At 53.1% G+C, this 14,587-nt stretch overlaps 3 protein-coding genes across 3 annotated transcripts; all 3 read right to left on the bottom strand.

Annotated features, from left to right (window-relative positions):
• Window positions 1-2,451: 2,451 nt before the first annotated feature.
• CORC01_12487 (uncharacterized protein) lies at window positions 2,452-3,813 on the bottom strand (the record flags this gene model as incomplete). The annotated part of the gene is made up of 1 exon (XM_022624107.1): window positions 2,452-3,813. One exon carries the CDS (start codon window positions 3,811-3,813, stop codon window positions 2,452-2,454), a length of 1,362 nt encoding a protein of 453 aa, XP_022469363.1.
• Window positions 3,814-8,960: 5,147 nt separating this feature from the next.
• On the bottom strand, window positions 8,961-9,965 carry CORC01_12488 (uncharacterized protein; the record flags this gene model as incomplete). Its single annotated transcript, XM_022624108.1, has 1 exon — window positions 8,961-9,965. One exon carries the CDS (start codon window positions 9,963-9,965, stop codon window positions 8,961-8,963), a length of 1,005 nt encoding a protein of 334 aa, XP_022469364.1.
• Window positions 9,966-12,290: 2,325 nt separating this feature from the next.
• Window positions 12,291-14,113, bottom strand: CORC01_12489 (ferric reductase like transmembrane component; the record flags this gene model as incomplete). The annotated part of the gene is made up of 3 exons (XM_022624109.1): window positions 12,291-12,324; window positions 12,377-13,894; window positions 13,950-14,113. 3 exons carry the CDS (start codon window positions 14,111-14,113, stop codon window positions 12,291-12,293), a joined length of 1,716 nt encoding a protein of 571 aa, XP_022469365.1.
• Between the last annotated feature and the right edge of the window lie 474 nt (window positions 14,114-14,587).

Here is a 14,587-nt window from a genome sequence, read left to right on the forward strand (position 1 = left end):
GTCTACGGAGCTTTGCCCCTCACAGTGACAGAAGAGTTCGAGACACACTATACTGCATTACAGAGTATCCGTACACACCCGTGACACCCCCCAATGTGAGGGGCCAAGGCCAAGGCCGGGGCCCAGGCCGGTGTCTTTGTCGACGCGTTCTTTGCCGGAGGCGTCCATGATTGTGGTCACGCCGCTGATACGGCGATAGGCCGGGCGAAACTTTACGATGCGCCGGGTGTTGTGCGGGGGTGTCCGGAGGCGATGAGCGGCTCCGTGAGAGGGAGGATTTTGCGCCGGCGATGGGTTTAGGGGTCTACCTTGCCCGAGAACTGGCAGTGGGTTGCAAATTTAGAGTTTAGCCAGCCGTTGAAGGGAGTCTAAAGCTCCCTAGAATTCCACCTCGCTGTCGTCAGAAAGCCACCAGAATGATGAAGGCGGGGTTGGAGCTGCTTCAATGGCGGGGTGTGCCTGGTGTACCTTATGTGTGTGAGATGTATGTGTGTGTGTGAGTGTGCCGCGCAACAGCAAGATTTTCCTCTCGCGCTTTTCTCTTTTTTATGAGCTGCCCCTCTGGTTCCTATGTCGGCGGGGCCTTGAAAGACACAATGGCACGATGTTGACTAGTCACCAAAACTCCGCCTAAAACGCTTGACGGGCTAGAAGAGTAGGGACAAGGTTCCAAGTCCGCTTGTGGGAGGAGCCACTCGAGTTTGGAATCAGATGAGAGATATTGCGTCTAGCAGGAAAGAGAAGCAAGACGGCGGTTGGCGTTGCGTTCATCCAGGGTTGGAAAGTTATTTATGAAGGAGGGCTCTGGGATGAGAAAAGTTGAAGAGTCACAAGAGATTATCAAGAAACAAAAAAACAGCCCCTCCCCCTCCATCGTTCCCTCACCCACGGCAGCGGGATTTCCTGTAGAGATTGGGAACCGCATGCGCAGATAAGACCGCAAAGAGCCAAGAAGTCCCGGGGTCCGGAACACGCAACCATGGTACGGATACAGAATACTTCGTTTCATTTGTCAAAAGACCCGCCGCGGTGGTTATTATATTCTAAGCGTAAATGTAGGAGATGCCCGACATGGTGCCACCGCCTTGCGCTACTGTGCTCGCCATGTGTAAGCATCTGCCGCACACAATTCAGTACCATCAACCCCAGGTACCCTAGAAAGGTTTGCCCCCAATGTACATGTGTCATCCAGCTTCCAAGACTGTTATCATGTCGTTGCGTCGTAAGAGTCTTGGCTTGCATTTGCAGATGGATGCCATGCAATAGTATCGGTAAGTTTGTCGCCGATGGTCTCCGCATCGAATCTATAGCGTGTTGTCGAGGAAGCGGAACATTTGCACGACCGACAGGCTTCTAGAGGTGGACTACCATGTTACATGCAAACAGAGAAGTTTGCGCAACTCCACGATCATGCCGGCAACGGCGCCGAGATTTCAACTTTAATGTCCCGAAGTCACTGTCAATCGAGACTTACTGTGACAAATCTTGGATAAGTAGGGTCGCATCGCGACGCGGCCCCCCATCTCACATCCCAATCGATGGCTGCATCTCCAACGCCGGAAAGTAAAGATCCCCGAAAAGTGGTCGTCCTGAAGTCAGGGACACACATACACACACATACACACACAGACACATCACATGGTCATCCCATCTACCAGATTCAAAAAACGAAAGGATGAAACCTTGGGATGAACGAATGATCCCAGCCATCGGGAATCCATCCCCGGGCTTTCACGTTCACAGTTCATTCACACGTGCGCAGTCATACACTGCTACTTTCCACGAAACCTTCCTTCCCCCCCTTCTCCCCTCTCCCATCTCTCGCACAATGCCTCCCATATAAACCGACACCGCAGCTACATCCCCTCCAAAGCAAGTCGCGAGTGTCATTCAGCCCAATCCTCCGACGCAGTCAGCAAACGCCGCATTCCACACCTGCACGCCACGCTCCCAACGGCAAGGCTAGAACCCGCACATCGCACCCACGGAGGCTCCGGGGCGCCGTTTGATGCGACAAAACGGCTGAAGGTGCGGCCGAGCCCCATCGGTCTTGAGCATGGAGCTTTGGTCTCCATGGGATTCGTTAAGAAGGGCATGCCGTCTTCCTTCCGACTGACTTTTATCACATCACGCAAGCTCACAATGATGGTTTACTACACACGTGTTTCCATGTCATACACATTATGAAGATTATCTACCGAATATCCTCTACGTGGGAAAATCTCCATTCCCTCAAGCAGTCTTCTTCTTTTGGAACTGCTTTCTTTGCTCTTTCTGATACCAATTTGTCCCGCCTGGGACTCGATGCTACGCTTTCTCAAAAATGTTCATGTAAATAACAACCCTCCTCCGCTGGTGGATCCATATATGCACCCCCCCTAAGATCTTCTCCTTGGAATTCCTCTCATCTTTTAGAAAAAGCTTACACATGTTACAAAAGAAATTACGACATTACCGATACCTCTCGGTAGGCATCTCATAGACATCCGGGACAGGACCCGAGTTGTACGTCATCCCCGGTGCGGGTCTCGACTGCTGTTGCTGCGGCGGCTGCTGCGGCTGAGGCCTGGGCTGTGACTCGCCCATCTCGACGACCTCGTCGCCGCCCATCTCCGCCGGTAAGATCCTCGTCCCGCCGAGCTCCTGCGCACCACCTGTCGGCGACACGGTGCTGTTCGATACGGGGCTCACGCTCTGCGAGGGCGGCGAGAGCTGGTGCTTGTGCACGGGCTGCCGTCTCTGCGTTCCCGCACCCGCTCCAAGCGCAGCGGCACCGCCATATCCCGCCTCGGACATACCTGCTGACCCGCCGAGGGGCGAGGGACCGTTGGGGTCGTAAGCGCGCATGTCGTCGAGGTCGGCGCGAGAGGGTCGGTTGGCCTTGCGGCGCTTGTAGAGCCAGTAACCGATTGCAATCAGGGCAGCAAGGCCTACAACGCCGACACCAACACCGATTCCGGCCTGTGCTCCCGTGGAGAGTCCTCCTCCGCTGCTCGAGCTGCCCGTGCTCTGCGCGCCGCCGGTCGCGGTCGCGGTGGCGGTGCCGAGGTTGCCGGTCGTCGGACCGCTTTCGACGGTGGTGGGCGCGGCGGTGTTGATGGAGGTGGAGGTGACGGTTAGGGTGGACTCGACAGTGATTGTGGTCTTGGCGTTGTTGAAGAGGGTGCTGGTGATCATGGAGGTGAATACGGTGTTTGAGGTGGTGGTGACGACGACGGTGCTGGTTTGGGTGCTTAGGACAGTAGTGTCGGCGGCCGCAGAGCCGGAGACGGTGACGACTACAGTGACGAGGGCGCGCTTCTCGATGACGCCGTATCTTCGGATATCTCTTGGATCGACGGCGGGGGTGATTTGCGCTGCCGGTGCGTCGAAGGGGGCATCGGGGGCGGGGAGGAAGTTGAGGCTGCGCTTGGCGAGGACGGTGGAGGTGACGTAGTGGGTGACGGTGGCGGTCGCGACATCGTTGCTGGTGATGGTGGTGGTCTGGAAGGTCGTGGACGTGACGACGACGGTGGTGATGATTGTTCGCAAGAAGACAGTCGTCGACGTGACGGTTCCGCCGGCGCCGCCGCCGCCGACGGTGGTCGTGACTGTTACGGTCGTGGTGGGCTCTGCCGCGGCGGACGTCTCTGCTGGTGCTGTGGTCTCCGAGGCGACTGCGGATGTCGTGGAGGTGGGCGTCGAGCCGGTGCCGGCTTGTCGGGGTCGGAGGACGGGCGTGGGGTTGACATTATCGGCGAAGGGGAAGGCGGTTGTAAGAGTGGTGAAGGAGGACCAGAGCAGGACCGCGAGGCCAGCTGATCCGAGACGCATGGCCGCGATTCGGTCTCCCTACGAGGAGTAAACAACTGAGGATGGGCGCAATGGCACTGTTGAGAATGAAGTTGACTTTTTGTTGTGTGGAAGTGGAAGGTTGAAACGGGGGATGGGGGGGCGAAGGGTTCAAGGCGGATTGATGAAGGAGGATGCGGCGGTGACCAAAGGCGGGTTGAACGAGTGTGAGTGTGAGTGTGTATTGTGCCACCGCGGCGAAACACGGTGGAATGGGAATGGCGTCGTGCAGTAGGTCGTGGGAAAGAAGAAACGGTACGAGTATTAGACGAACGTACAATCGTCGGGGGAGGCAGATACGTAAGGTAAACGGGGGGAGGAAGGAAGATGGCTTAGGTCACACCGGGTCAGTTTCGGTTGATTACCTAGCTGGTCACGGTGGTGTAAGGTGCCTTGGAAGGGGCGGAGAGGGCGGGAAAGAGGCCCCTATCGATTGACGCGACTGGACGACTGGATAAAAATCCTTCGTGACGGATACTTCGTACAGATTTTTCATGCAAAATGCACACAATGCAGCCAAATCTGCACAAGTCCCGCCAAGTGCCTGAACCTCCGCAGCAGCGCAGATTCCGTCGAGGTTAGCGTCCCGGCCGACGGGGTGCTAATGGGAAAGCCACTCGTAATAGCGTCCCCCCGTCCCAGGTGGCGCGGTCACTGGTTTTTTGCCTGATCTGTCATGGTCCGATGGACTCATGGCTCCTGAAATGGTTCGTGGATGGCATTTCCCCCTTCTCTGGACTCTTGGAGCTTGCTGCTAAAACCCCGTCTTCTCCGTCAGTCTGAGCAGCGATTCAGCGATTCCCTCAGAGTCAGACTCTCCCTCTCCACCGTCGGATACTGGGGAGAAACCCGACCCGACGGTATGAAAGAGGGGCTTTCTCTTCAAGACTTTTGAATGGACAAGTGACAGGAAAAAAATCGAGAAAAAGAGTGGGCGGGAGGGGCGTCGAGTTATTAAATCGCTCCTCTCGCTGCTCCCAAATGGCAGGTCGTCAAATGGTGCTGCTCGAGGGCGGCCCAAACCCAAAGGAAATAAAACCAAAGGGCGGGGGGGAGATGGAAAAAGGCTAACCAATGTTTAATTTAGACAAACCCAAGAAGGAAACACAATGACACAACTATAGAAGGGGAGCACGAAAAGGGAACGACGATTCCGACAGCAAAGGCTTTTCAAGCCCATCCTCTTCGAGTCCTCAACAGGGTCTCTCCCCGCCATCCGAGAGTGTTCTTGATGGTGATGCGCACCGCTGCTTGGATGCCCGCTGATTGCTGCAATGGCAGTGCTCGACAGGCCCTCCGTTGACTGCCCGCGGTGGCCGGGCTCTTCGCACGCACGTCATGGGTTGCCCCTGGACTGGGGCCTGGGCCAGTCACTGCCGCCAGTGGAACCTGGCACGGGATGATGGGAACCGAGGTGCTGTGCGCCCCCAAACGTGTCTCTATCTCGCTCTCTCCGACCCCGAGATTGTTCGGGTTGATAACATGTCAATTGAACGCCATTCGATGGCTATCACCAACAGCAGCAAGGCTCTGGTGTCAGGAGGACGAATGAGCAACCCGACGACAGAAGGTGGAATTCCATTGGGCCATCAGCAATCGGCAGCAACACGAGATGATCGGAAACCCGCCTTGGTCCCTGAGGGACATGAACGGACGGGACCGATCATCCGGACCGCGGGATGAACCCAAGTGGGCAACATACGATGGCTACATAGTAAGTAACCCAAGGACCCCAACACCGGCCACGACGACGACGACTACGACAATGACGCGCAAAAGAAGAAAACATGTTGAAACTGCCATGACAAGGACGTCTCTCAATTTGCAGTATGCATTACGCGGTGTTGAGAAGGTTCAAAACGTCGCAACCGTTGGATCACACGAGGACCCTTGATAGATGTTGCGACTCTCTCGCCAGGACTGATTTGGATCCCATGCCGGGCGACAAATCCCCATCCGTCTTCTTCTGCCAGTTCAGTCATCCAGCGCCGCTGTGGCGCTGGTCATCTGGGCGTCGATAGACCCTGGATTCCTGAAATCGTCAGCTAGCGCCACATCAGCTTGCATTTAGACAATACCTTCCAAAGTCGATATTCTGGCGGTGCCCGTATCCCGAAATTGACAAGCACGCGCTTAAATTGAACAGAAACAATACGGTTGTCGGAAAAAAAGAAAGAAGGGGCCGGGAAACCAACTATGCGCTTTGTCTCACATTGCCTCGTAAACTAGTATTGAGGACTTACAACTCACCACATGTGGCAGGAGTGGTGTCGACGTCCGTCATACGATCGGCGCATGGGCAGAATGATAACAGCCTGGGCAGACGCTTACAGCAGACAGCGCATAAAAACACACACCAAAGTTGACACACACACACACACACACACACACACACACCAGAAAAGGAGGCGAAACAGGAATACGAGGTGCAGCTGCCAGCAGGTCTGCAAAGCGGTCGGTTTAGGGAGGTGGGCTCGTCGAACGGCGTCATCCTCTGTAGATCGACACCCGTCTGCGACACGAGAGCAGATTGTAAGGATTCCCGGGTCTCGAAGATCCTCCAGATGGAACAAAGGCCCGCCACAACTCAATCTCTCCAGGAGTCCCAGCTTCACGTAATCCGCATGTTCGGATCTGTCAACTCTCCAAAAGCCCGATAATCAACCTCATACTACGGATAGCAGCTTTGAAAGCGCTTACCCCAAAAAAAAAAGATGAAGAGGGACCGCCCGGGACGCTCGGGTGTCGAGGGACCCAGTGGTTGTAATTCCCGGAAATTGCCCAGAGACACAGCGTCCACCGGTCGGTGAGTAATCGAGTTGAGCCACAACTCGCTCCAAGTCCAGGGCACACGCAGAGCTCATTCAGCTTGGGGCTTGACGTTCTTATCCCAACGTCTGTGCTCTCAGTGAGGCGCTCATCCGCCGGGAATGCATCTTCCAATTCAAGCTTTATTTCTCCAGAAATAGTTCAGTCATTTTCTCCATTTCGTACTCACAAGTGTGGTAAGACATTTCACTTTTGTACCATTTGACATGCACTCGCCTCCATTCTTGCCCGCTCCCTGTCGAGGCCTCCACCTGAAGGATGTTTGTATTTATCTTCCCCATGGGTCGTCGCCGGAAGAGGTGAGGATTTCATTCATAATGACTAATAAGCTCACATGATCTTTCGCCTCCTTTAACTTCACGCAATGACTGGAAACACAGATCAGGTCATAATAAGGGATAGCTACAGTCCCCTTCATTTTATTCACTGATAATATCTGAACTTTCTGTTTCATAAATAAATATCCAGTAGCCGTATTGCAGCCGCGCCATTGTTGGCGCCAAGAAGCGCAATTAAAAGAAAGAATTCAAACTGCCCCAAGGCAGCAGCACCACCAACTAAGTTCTCCAACTCCTCTTGATCAAGTATATCCCAGCAGCTTACCAAGAAGTTTGTTTATGATGTCGCGAAGAAGAAGACCGACAACAGAGGGAAGGGAAGTTTGCCAATGTACCTTACCTCAGTTATTATGCCTTACATGGCGCCTGCTTTTGGCAATCAGTCATATCCGTTTGGCAGAGCACTTAGGGCAGCTAGCATCCACTGGACTTGACAAAAGAACATTACTATCTGAATGAACTGCACACTCGATTGGCAGGTTCAAGGCGTATTGGTCTGGGTTCCTAAGGACTTGTCTACAGATTACTAACAACGTATATTTTCGGCATGGACATTGCCGCGCATGAATGGTTCAAGACTCTTTTACACCGCCATGCGTCTTACAAATGTCCTCGACGCATGTCACATTCGCATTATAAGTACAGAGCCGAATCTTCATACAAGTAAGAGCATAATGGAGCGTTCACACCGTCATCGGAGCTTCTCGCCAAGTCCCGTCTAGTCTGCGCTGTTTACAGGCTTGGATAGCGTGCGGCACGGGGAGCGGCGGGCAGAAGCTCAGCTGCTCTGGTAAGGAAACGTATGCCATCCAGCCAAGGTGAACATGCTGATCGGCCCACCCACGGCCTCGTCCAGTTGCCCGGGAAGAAGTTGATGATGTTCAACGGACTCGCTACGTGATGTATGTCGAATGAACTGCGCAACGTCAAGAGTTGACGATATTCGCTCGCTATTTCTAGGTATAGTGTGGGATTGACCACTCCACCCGGAAGGCCCGATGATAGAGCGCGAAGGTCCTCCCGAGGCTGCGTGCCGTTATGATTGAGGTCCATTGCCAGTGATTGCAAACTGGATGCCAGGGTACGAATGTCTTGCAGTACCTTCTTTGGAAGCGTTGACCTTTTGGACTCGAGGCTTTCTGGCGTGGGCCGGCATTCGAAATGGGTGAGAGAACGTCCATGGTGTTCCAGGATTCGAATGATGTACTTGTCTTGGCCAGCTTCTAACCAAGAAAGGCTCTGTAGCGAGTGCCGAGACAATGCGAGAGCGAAATCCCTAGCAAAATCTATCGGGGTATTTCGTTCAAGTCTCAATGTGCGAAGTCTTGGTAAACGAAGGGATAGTCTGCTCTTGGCCAGATTCTCAGGCGTTCCGTCATAAGCCAAATTGCAAAGATTTGTGATCCTGGAAAAGTCCATTGCCTCAGGTCACAGACTGATGTTGTTGACTGATCTCTGGTCTTTTGAGAGAGTTGGCCTCCACTTCAACCATTTCCAATCATTTCCCAAACGAATCCATTTGTATTTCATCTCCGCCTGTGTCGTAAAAGTGATACTTTCGAGGGATAGAGTATGTAGTACGGATACATTAGGTGTCGTGATGTCCCAGCAGGGTCGAGGGGAAGGCTTCATCGATCGGGTTCTCCAATACAGCCAATCTCCCTCATACGCAGGTCAGGCGAAGTGATGTTGGAACAGTGGGCGAGAACGTTATGGATGTCGAAGGCGTTAATGCATCGGAAAATCTGTACCGTGAGTGGCAACGAAGTCAGCCCCGAGATCCTAGGACCAGCGTGGAAAGTCACGATGGAGAACTGCCGATGAAAACGGGAAAGTGTTGGTAATTTGTTATTGAAGCCACGCAACCCTCTTTTTAGAATAGCCACTTGTCCGAACAAAGGCCAATTCCCATAGTTCAAAAAAAGAAGGTTTTGACTTGCCAAACATCAATCTAACCAATTTCTATTCATGTTCAATCCGAGTCTTCTTTACTTCCTCGGGCTCTTGATGTGCCCCCTCACGTTTTCTCTTCCGCTCAGTCTTTGGCATCATGCTAGTTTCGCTTGTTGGCAGATCGATGGCAATGATCCAAGGATAGTGTTGTAATTCACCACCTGTTTCGATCGCGGCGTTGACAAACATTGTGCTCTTTGGTTTCGATGAGCTCATACCTCCACGAAGATGTTCTGAGACACAACACCTTTGCTTCTTGTAGAGTTCGAGTTTCTCTTCCCTTTCCTTCTTGTCATCCTCGGATTCGAACTTGGTGCCCCTGAGTGACGAGAGATTATCAACAAGCTTGGACTTATCGTGATCAATATCGCTAAAGTGTGAAGGATTGCTGGATAGTTGCGGGCGCCAAGCCACACGCTTTGCTCCCCAGCCACCGTGTACGTGTCCGAAACAGTGTAGACGTGGTTGAGATCGTGCGACAGCAGCAAAGAGTTGAGGACAGCCGATGCGCTCTCTATCCGCGGCCATATCCATCATCCCGTGGGGCGGGCCATGCGTGATGACAATGTCTGTGTCCGCCTGGATATCAAAGTGGTGTCCGTCACCTTGATTGTAGGAGAAGCCCCAGCCCTCTGAGGAAGATGGAGTATACGGACTGGCGTAGACCTTGAAGGTGGCACCATTCGCCAGAGCGAACTCGTGCGTGCCCTCGTCCAGGAGAAAGATGCCGTCTTTCTGAGCGTCTGTGAAGATTTTCCTAACCGTTCCATTCCCGCCAAATTCGCTTTCAAGCAGGGCTGCCTCGAGAGGCTCACCGCTAATCCGGTTGGCTTCCTCAATCTTTGCCTTGAACGCCGTGGGGTCAAGCGAGAAGTCGTGGTTGCCTGCAATGACGAGCGTGAGCGGTGCCTTGAACTTCTTTAGCATATCAAGCGTTTTGCGGAATTCGTTCAACGTTGAGTGCTGTGTGAGGTCGCCGCAGTGGATTACGACGTCAACTGGTTCACAAGGCATCTTTTCGCTCGAAAATGTGTCTCCATGAGTGTCAGAAATGACGAGAAATCTCGTACAAACGCTAGACAACATGATTTCTTCGCAGCGTAGAGTGAAGAATTTTGGTTGGCTGTTGAGGGCCTCGAAAGTGTGGTAGATTGGGAATGTTTGCTGTGAGGATTTTAAATCATTTGAGCACTGCAGCTGGGCGTTTTCGTACTTCTTAAAGGCGTAAGATACGCCGGGGGTGAACCTCTATGGTTATGTTCAGAATTCCCCTGATCCTGCATGAAGAGGTCCTCGGTGGTTCATCAAGTGACTCAACTGCTGCAAGAGGGTTTTCAACGTCCGCCACCAGATAACTCTGATCGTACTGGTCTTTCTACTAATACCCGAGCAAGTACAACCAAGTGAGGCCCGCATAACGTTCGCTTGCCGGGGTTTATCTAGTTACACTATAGTACTACAGAAGACTTGTGCCGTAGTAAGTTCGAGAGTTTGTCACCGTACTCGATAGTCAAGTGGGGGAGTCCACGGCGGAGGGACCTTGCTTGCTCTTCCTCCGAAATATCAATAATGGCAAAGCAGCAAAATCATCAATAAAGGTCCAAGGTCTTCAGATAGGACAGTCTTGGTGTTGAGTATTTTCTTGCACATGTATCCGAATGAACATGCAGTGCGCGCTAGGAGCAATGCCTGCTGTATCGGCCTGGGTTGAAGCCACCAGTGCTTCCGGGTGCGAATGGGCCTGCTCGAATCTCCTACGCCTGAGGGCAAAACCTGTGGTCGAGCGAGCAATCGACGGTGGAGTCGAGTGTTTCCGGTCGTCGTTAATCTGGTCGCACAGGAGGGCCAAACCCTTCCCGGATTTGATGAATGATGGAATTGAGTTGAAGAAATTGGTTGGTGCTATTACTACTTTGGAGCACTATTCACCTATTCATTTAGTCTCTCGCGCTTCTAGGCGCTAAATTACTTCAATATATCGGCTGGAACAAAAGGTCATCTATCCTACAAGTCCGCTGTGATGCAAGCCAAAGAACAGGAAAGTCCAGTCATCGCCCAATAGAAAAGCGCTCCAGTGGATTGAAAGCCACTGGTCTGACCAGCCTCCGATAAATTCCAAACAATGCCGGTGATACGAGTTACAGTCTCACCCTTCCGAACCAAACCAAACCAAACGGCGGTCACACTCGGGTCCGAAGTGGAGAGAGTCCGGAGTGGAGACACAACCGGGCACTTCCAACGGGGCTGGGACGGAACTATACGCGTATTCCCTCCCAGTGAGGCACGTATGTCGAGTAAGCAGGTTTCGAGAAAGGAAAATACAGTCAATTCATGAGATGAGCCTCATCGCATAAAATGTCCAATCACCAAGCCAAGTCCCCCTGCTTTTCCGTGACGCCAAACTAGATACCCGAAATCGCCAAGCAAAGCCAAGCTTGTCCTTCGCCCATCATCCATCCCTCACTCATCCATCACCCAACAGCCGTCAGCCAGGCCCAATCAACCATAGCACGCGCGCCCGGCCAAAAGTCACCGCACTTCACTTAGAGCGGCGGCCAAGCAAGTGCCAAGAAAACGGCTTACGACCCTACGGAAGAAGTCCTGACCATGCGGCATGTTACACCCCTTGTTCGTCCGATATCATCCCAGTCATGCGTTTTACAATGGGCGTCTCGAAACCAAAAAAGACGCCCTCACGAGCGTCGTCATCTGGTGGTTCCCACGTCCGAGCGCCCGCATGGCCCAAGTAGTTGATTCAGCGCAAACGGTGGCGAAGAAGGGATCGATTCCGTGAGGGATCGTGCTTGGCACGTCTCAGCTCATCTCCGATTCTCCTCTCACACGCGCACATACACAGGTAGACGATAACACGGCTGAAAGAAACCAAGTTGACTTTTGCAAGAGCCTTGTGCCTTGCTGCATCAAAAACTGTCTAAGTATACTGATGATGGCATCGCTAGGTACAATGTATAAATGTCGGTAGTAGTAAGTAGTATATCCACAAGGGTTACGGGGATGACGCCCAAAATTATCATCATCCGCCGATATAATTCCTCGGTGCCGCCCTTAAAACTTTCCTCTCTCACAGCATGCCCATGCTGCCGTCGACCGTTTCACCGATACCCGCCGTCTTCCTGGTCCTGTGGCGTCCGGCGCAACCGCAACACGCAACCCAGTGGATGAGACTCCGTGACAGTCTATCCTGCCACTTCAGAAATGATAGTGTGGGAAAGGAGAGACAGAATGGTAAAGGCAAGCAACGACGCTGATATTGATGACGAATAATGTGGTGGAAGAGGGAAACGAAACGAAATTGTTGCCTTTTGCTCCGAAGTTGGCTTAGAAGTTCTCCTTGCCCCATACGAATGAGAAGCTGTGCCGGTGTTAGCATTGGAAGCATCTTCTGATCCAGAACGGTGACTTACCCAGGTTCACTGTACTTATTGCAGTAAATGTGCAGCGAGCTGCCCAAACCCTTGGGACCGCAGAAGAAAACACCAGCCTCGGCGGGCGAGTGCAGCTTGCGAATACCTCTGAAAATCATGTCCCAGTTGGGTCTACCAAAGTTGGTTGGTGAGCGCAGACCAGTGATAGTATCTTTGTCGGCATTGGCGTCGTTAATCATAATGTTCGTCGCATCGTCCGCCTTGATCTTGGCCGTCAGGTAGGTGTGAATCTCGATGCGATTGTCGACATCCTGGGCTTCGATGGCGAGAAGCAGGGAGCGGAACCACTCGAAAGAGCCAAAGTCTCTGCAAATCCAGAAGAAGTAAACCTTGCTCAGCCGAGTCTTCTGCTGAGGATAGTTCATCCGGTACCAAATGGACTTCAGGATAGACGCGAAGGGCGTAACACCGATACCAGCACCGCAGAGAACAGAGATCTCGTACTTGAAAACGTCCTCGGAGGCTGAGCCAAACGGTCCGTCAATGTAGACGCGGGGTAAGACCCGACGAAGGGCGGGGTCGACCTCGCTAGAATCGCTGTTGACACCGACGACCTTGCTGGCATCGTCCTTCTTCTTGTCCCATTCGCAGCCGAGAGCCATCGAGACGGCGCGTGTGAAGTCACCGACAACACGCATGTGGATGGAGATGTAGTCCTCCTCAGGGGCGCTGGTCAAGGTGAAAGGGTGGTACTGCCAGAGAGAGACAGCAGGGCAGCAGAAGAAGATGTACTGTCCAGCTCTGGTTTTGGTGTGCTCCTTCTTGATCTGAATCTCGCAGACATTACTGGGGTGCTGGATGACCTTGGATACGTACGTCTTGTGGCGTCCACGGACCTCACGGGCGACACGCTCAGCCAGGTAGACGAAGCCACCGTACATCCAATACTGCCAAAACACACCAATGGCGGAAGTACCGATGCTGGTGCAGAAGGGAGCAAAGTCGGGCTGAATCATGCAGAACGCACCGTGAATGGACCAGAAGAAGAAGAAGACAATGAACATGTGGTGGGTGTACCAGAATCGCTCATAGTTGGCACGGCGAGGCTTCTCAACGGAGGTGAAGACCATACCCATGAGCGCGATTAGCATGACATAGCCAGTCCAGCCGGGTCCGGAGACAAAGTTGGCCAGCAGCCAGCCATAGATGCCGAGGTTGTTCTTGGCGGCAATCTGGGCGAAATTGTTCCAATGGGCAATGGTGTGAACCCAAGAGAAGAAGACAATGGACCAAGCAGTGGTAATGTGGAAGGTGATGTTCTTGTCGAACTGAATAATTCCGTTGAGCGGAGTCTGGCGGGCCAGAGAGATGAGGGTGCGGCACACGGGAAAGAGGACCAAAGCAACGTCGACGTGGAGCACCAGCGCAGCCGAACGTGCAATGATGAATGTCGGGCCAAACGTGTCTCGTGCTATTTGCAAGTTGTCCTTGAGGGCGAAGTTGACCGAGGCAAACGCGAAGACGAGTCCGTGAAGCATGAGGAACACGAATACGAATCTGCTCGCAGTTAGAACTGTTTACTGGGAATCGACATGGACGTCCGTATACGTACACTCTTCGGTATCCTTCGTTAATCATCCAACGGTCGAAGCGCTCCCGCATCGTCAAATCCTTTTGCTTCTCCTGGGTCATCTCTCCGGAGAGCAGCATGCGGGTGAGGGGCGTCCATCTTGAGCGTTCCGAGGGCTTCTCGGAACCCGCGTAGTAGTAGTCCATGACAAGCAATTCGTTCTGGCTGTCGCTAGCCAGGGTTTCTTGGACGGTCGGTCTCTTGCGGCGTTCCTTCCGATCCGAAATTTCCCAGTAGCGGGTTGGTCTTCTTCTCGACTCTTTCTCGGATTCCAATTAAACTTCCCCGTCTGTTTTTCCCTTCCCTCGTCGTGGTAATTCCTATCGTAACGGTGGTGGCGGTGGCGGCGGTGGTGCGAACGGTCGCGGGTATAATTGAACTTTGGGGTTGGTTCAGAGCCTGCTGAAGGGGCGCAGAAAATAATGCATCTAAATGAAAGTAGACGAAGAGGAATGAGGAGTCGATCAGAAGCACGCGCGAACCCAGGAAAAAAGAGCGGAAATTCGAGCCTGCGATCCGGTGGTCACTGGGTCAGCGAAAAGACAATTTCACGCACCAAGCGGCACGACGGTGGGAAAAGGTGGGAGAGAGCACGAGCTGGAATGCAAATGACAGAAGGT

The sequence above is a fragment of the Colletotrichum orchidophilum genome (genome assembly GCF_001831195.1).
Source record: "Colletotrichum orchidophilum strain IMI 309357 chromosome Unknown Scaffold_155.1, whole genome shotgun sequence".
NCBI lineage: Eukaryota > Fungi > Ascomycota > Sordariomycetes > Glomerellales > Glomerellaceae > Colletotrichum > Colletotrichum orchidophilum.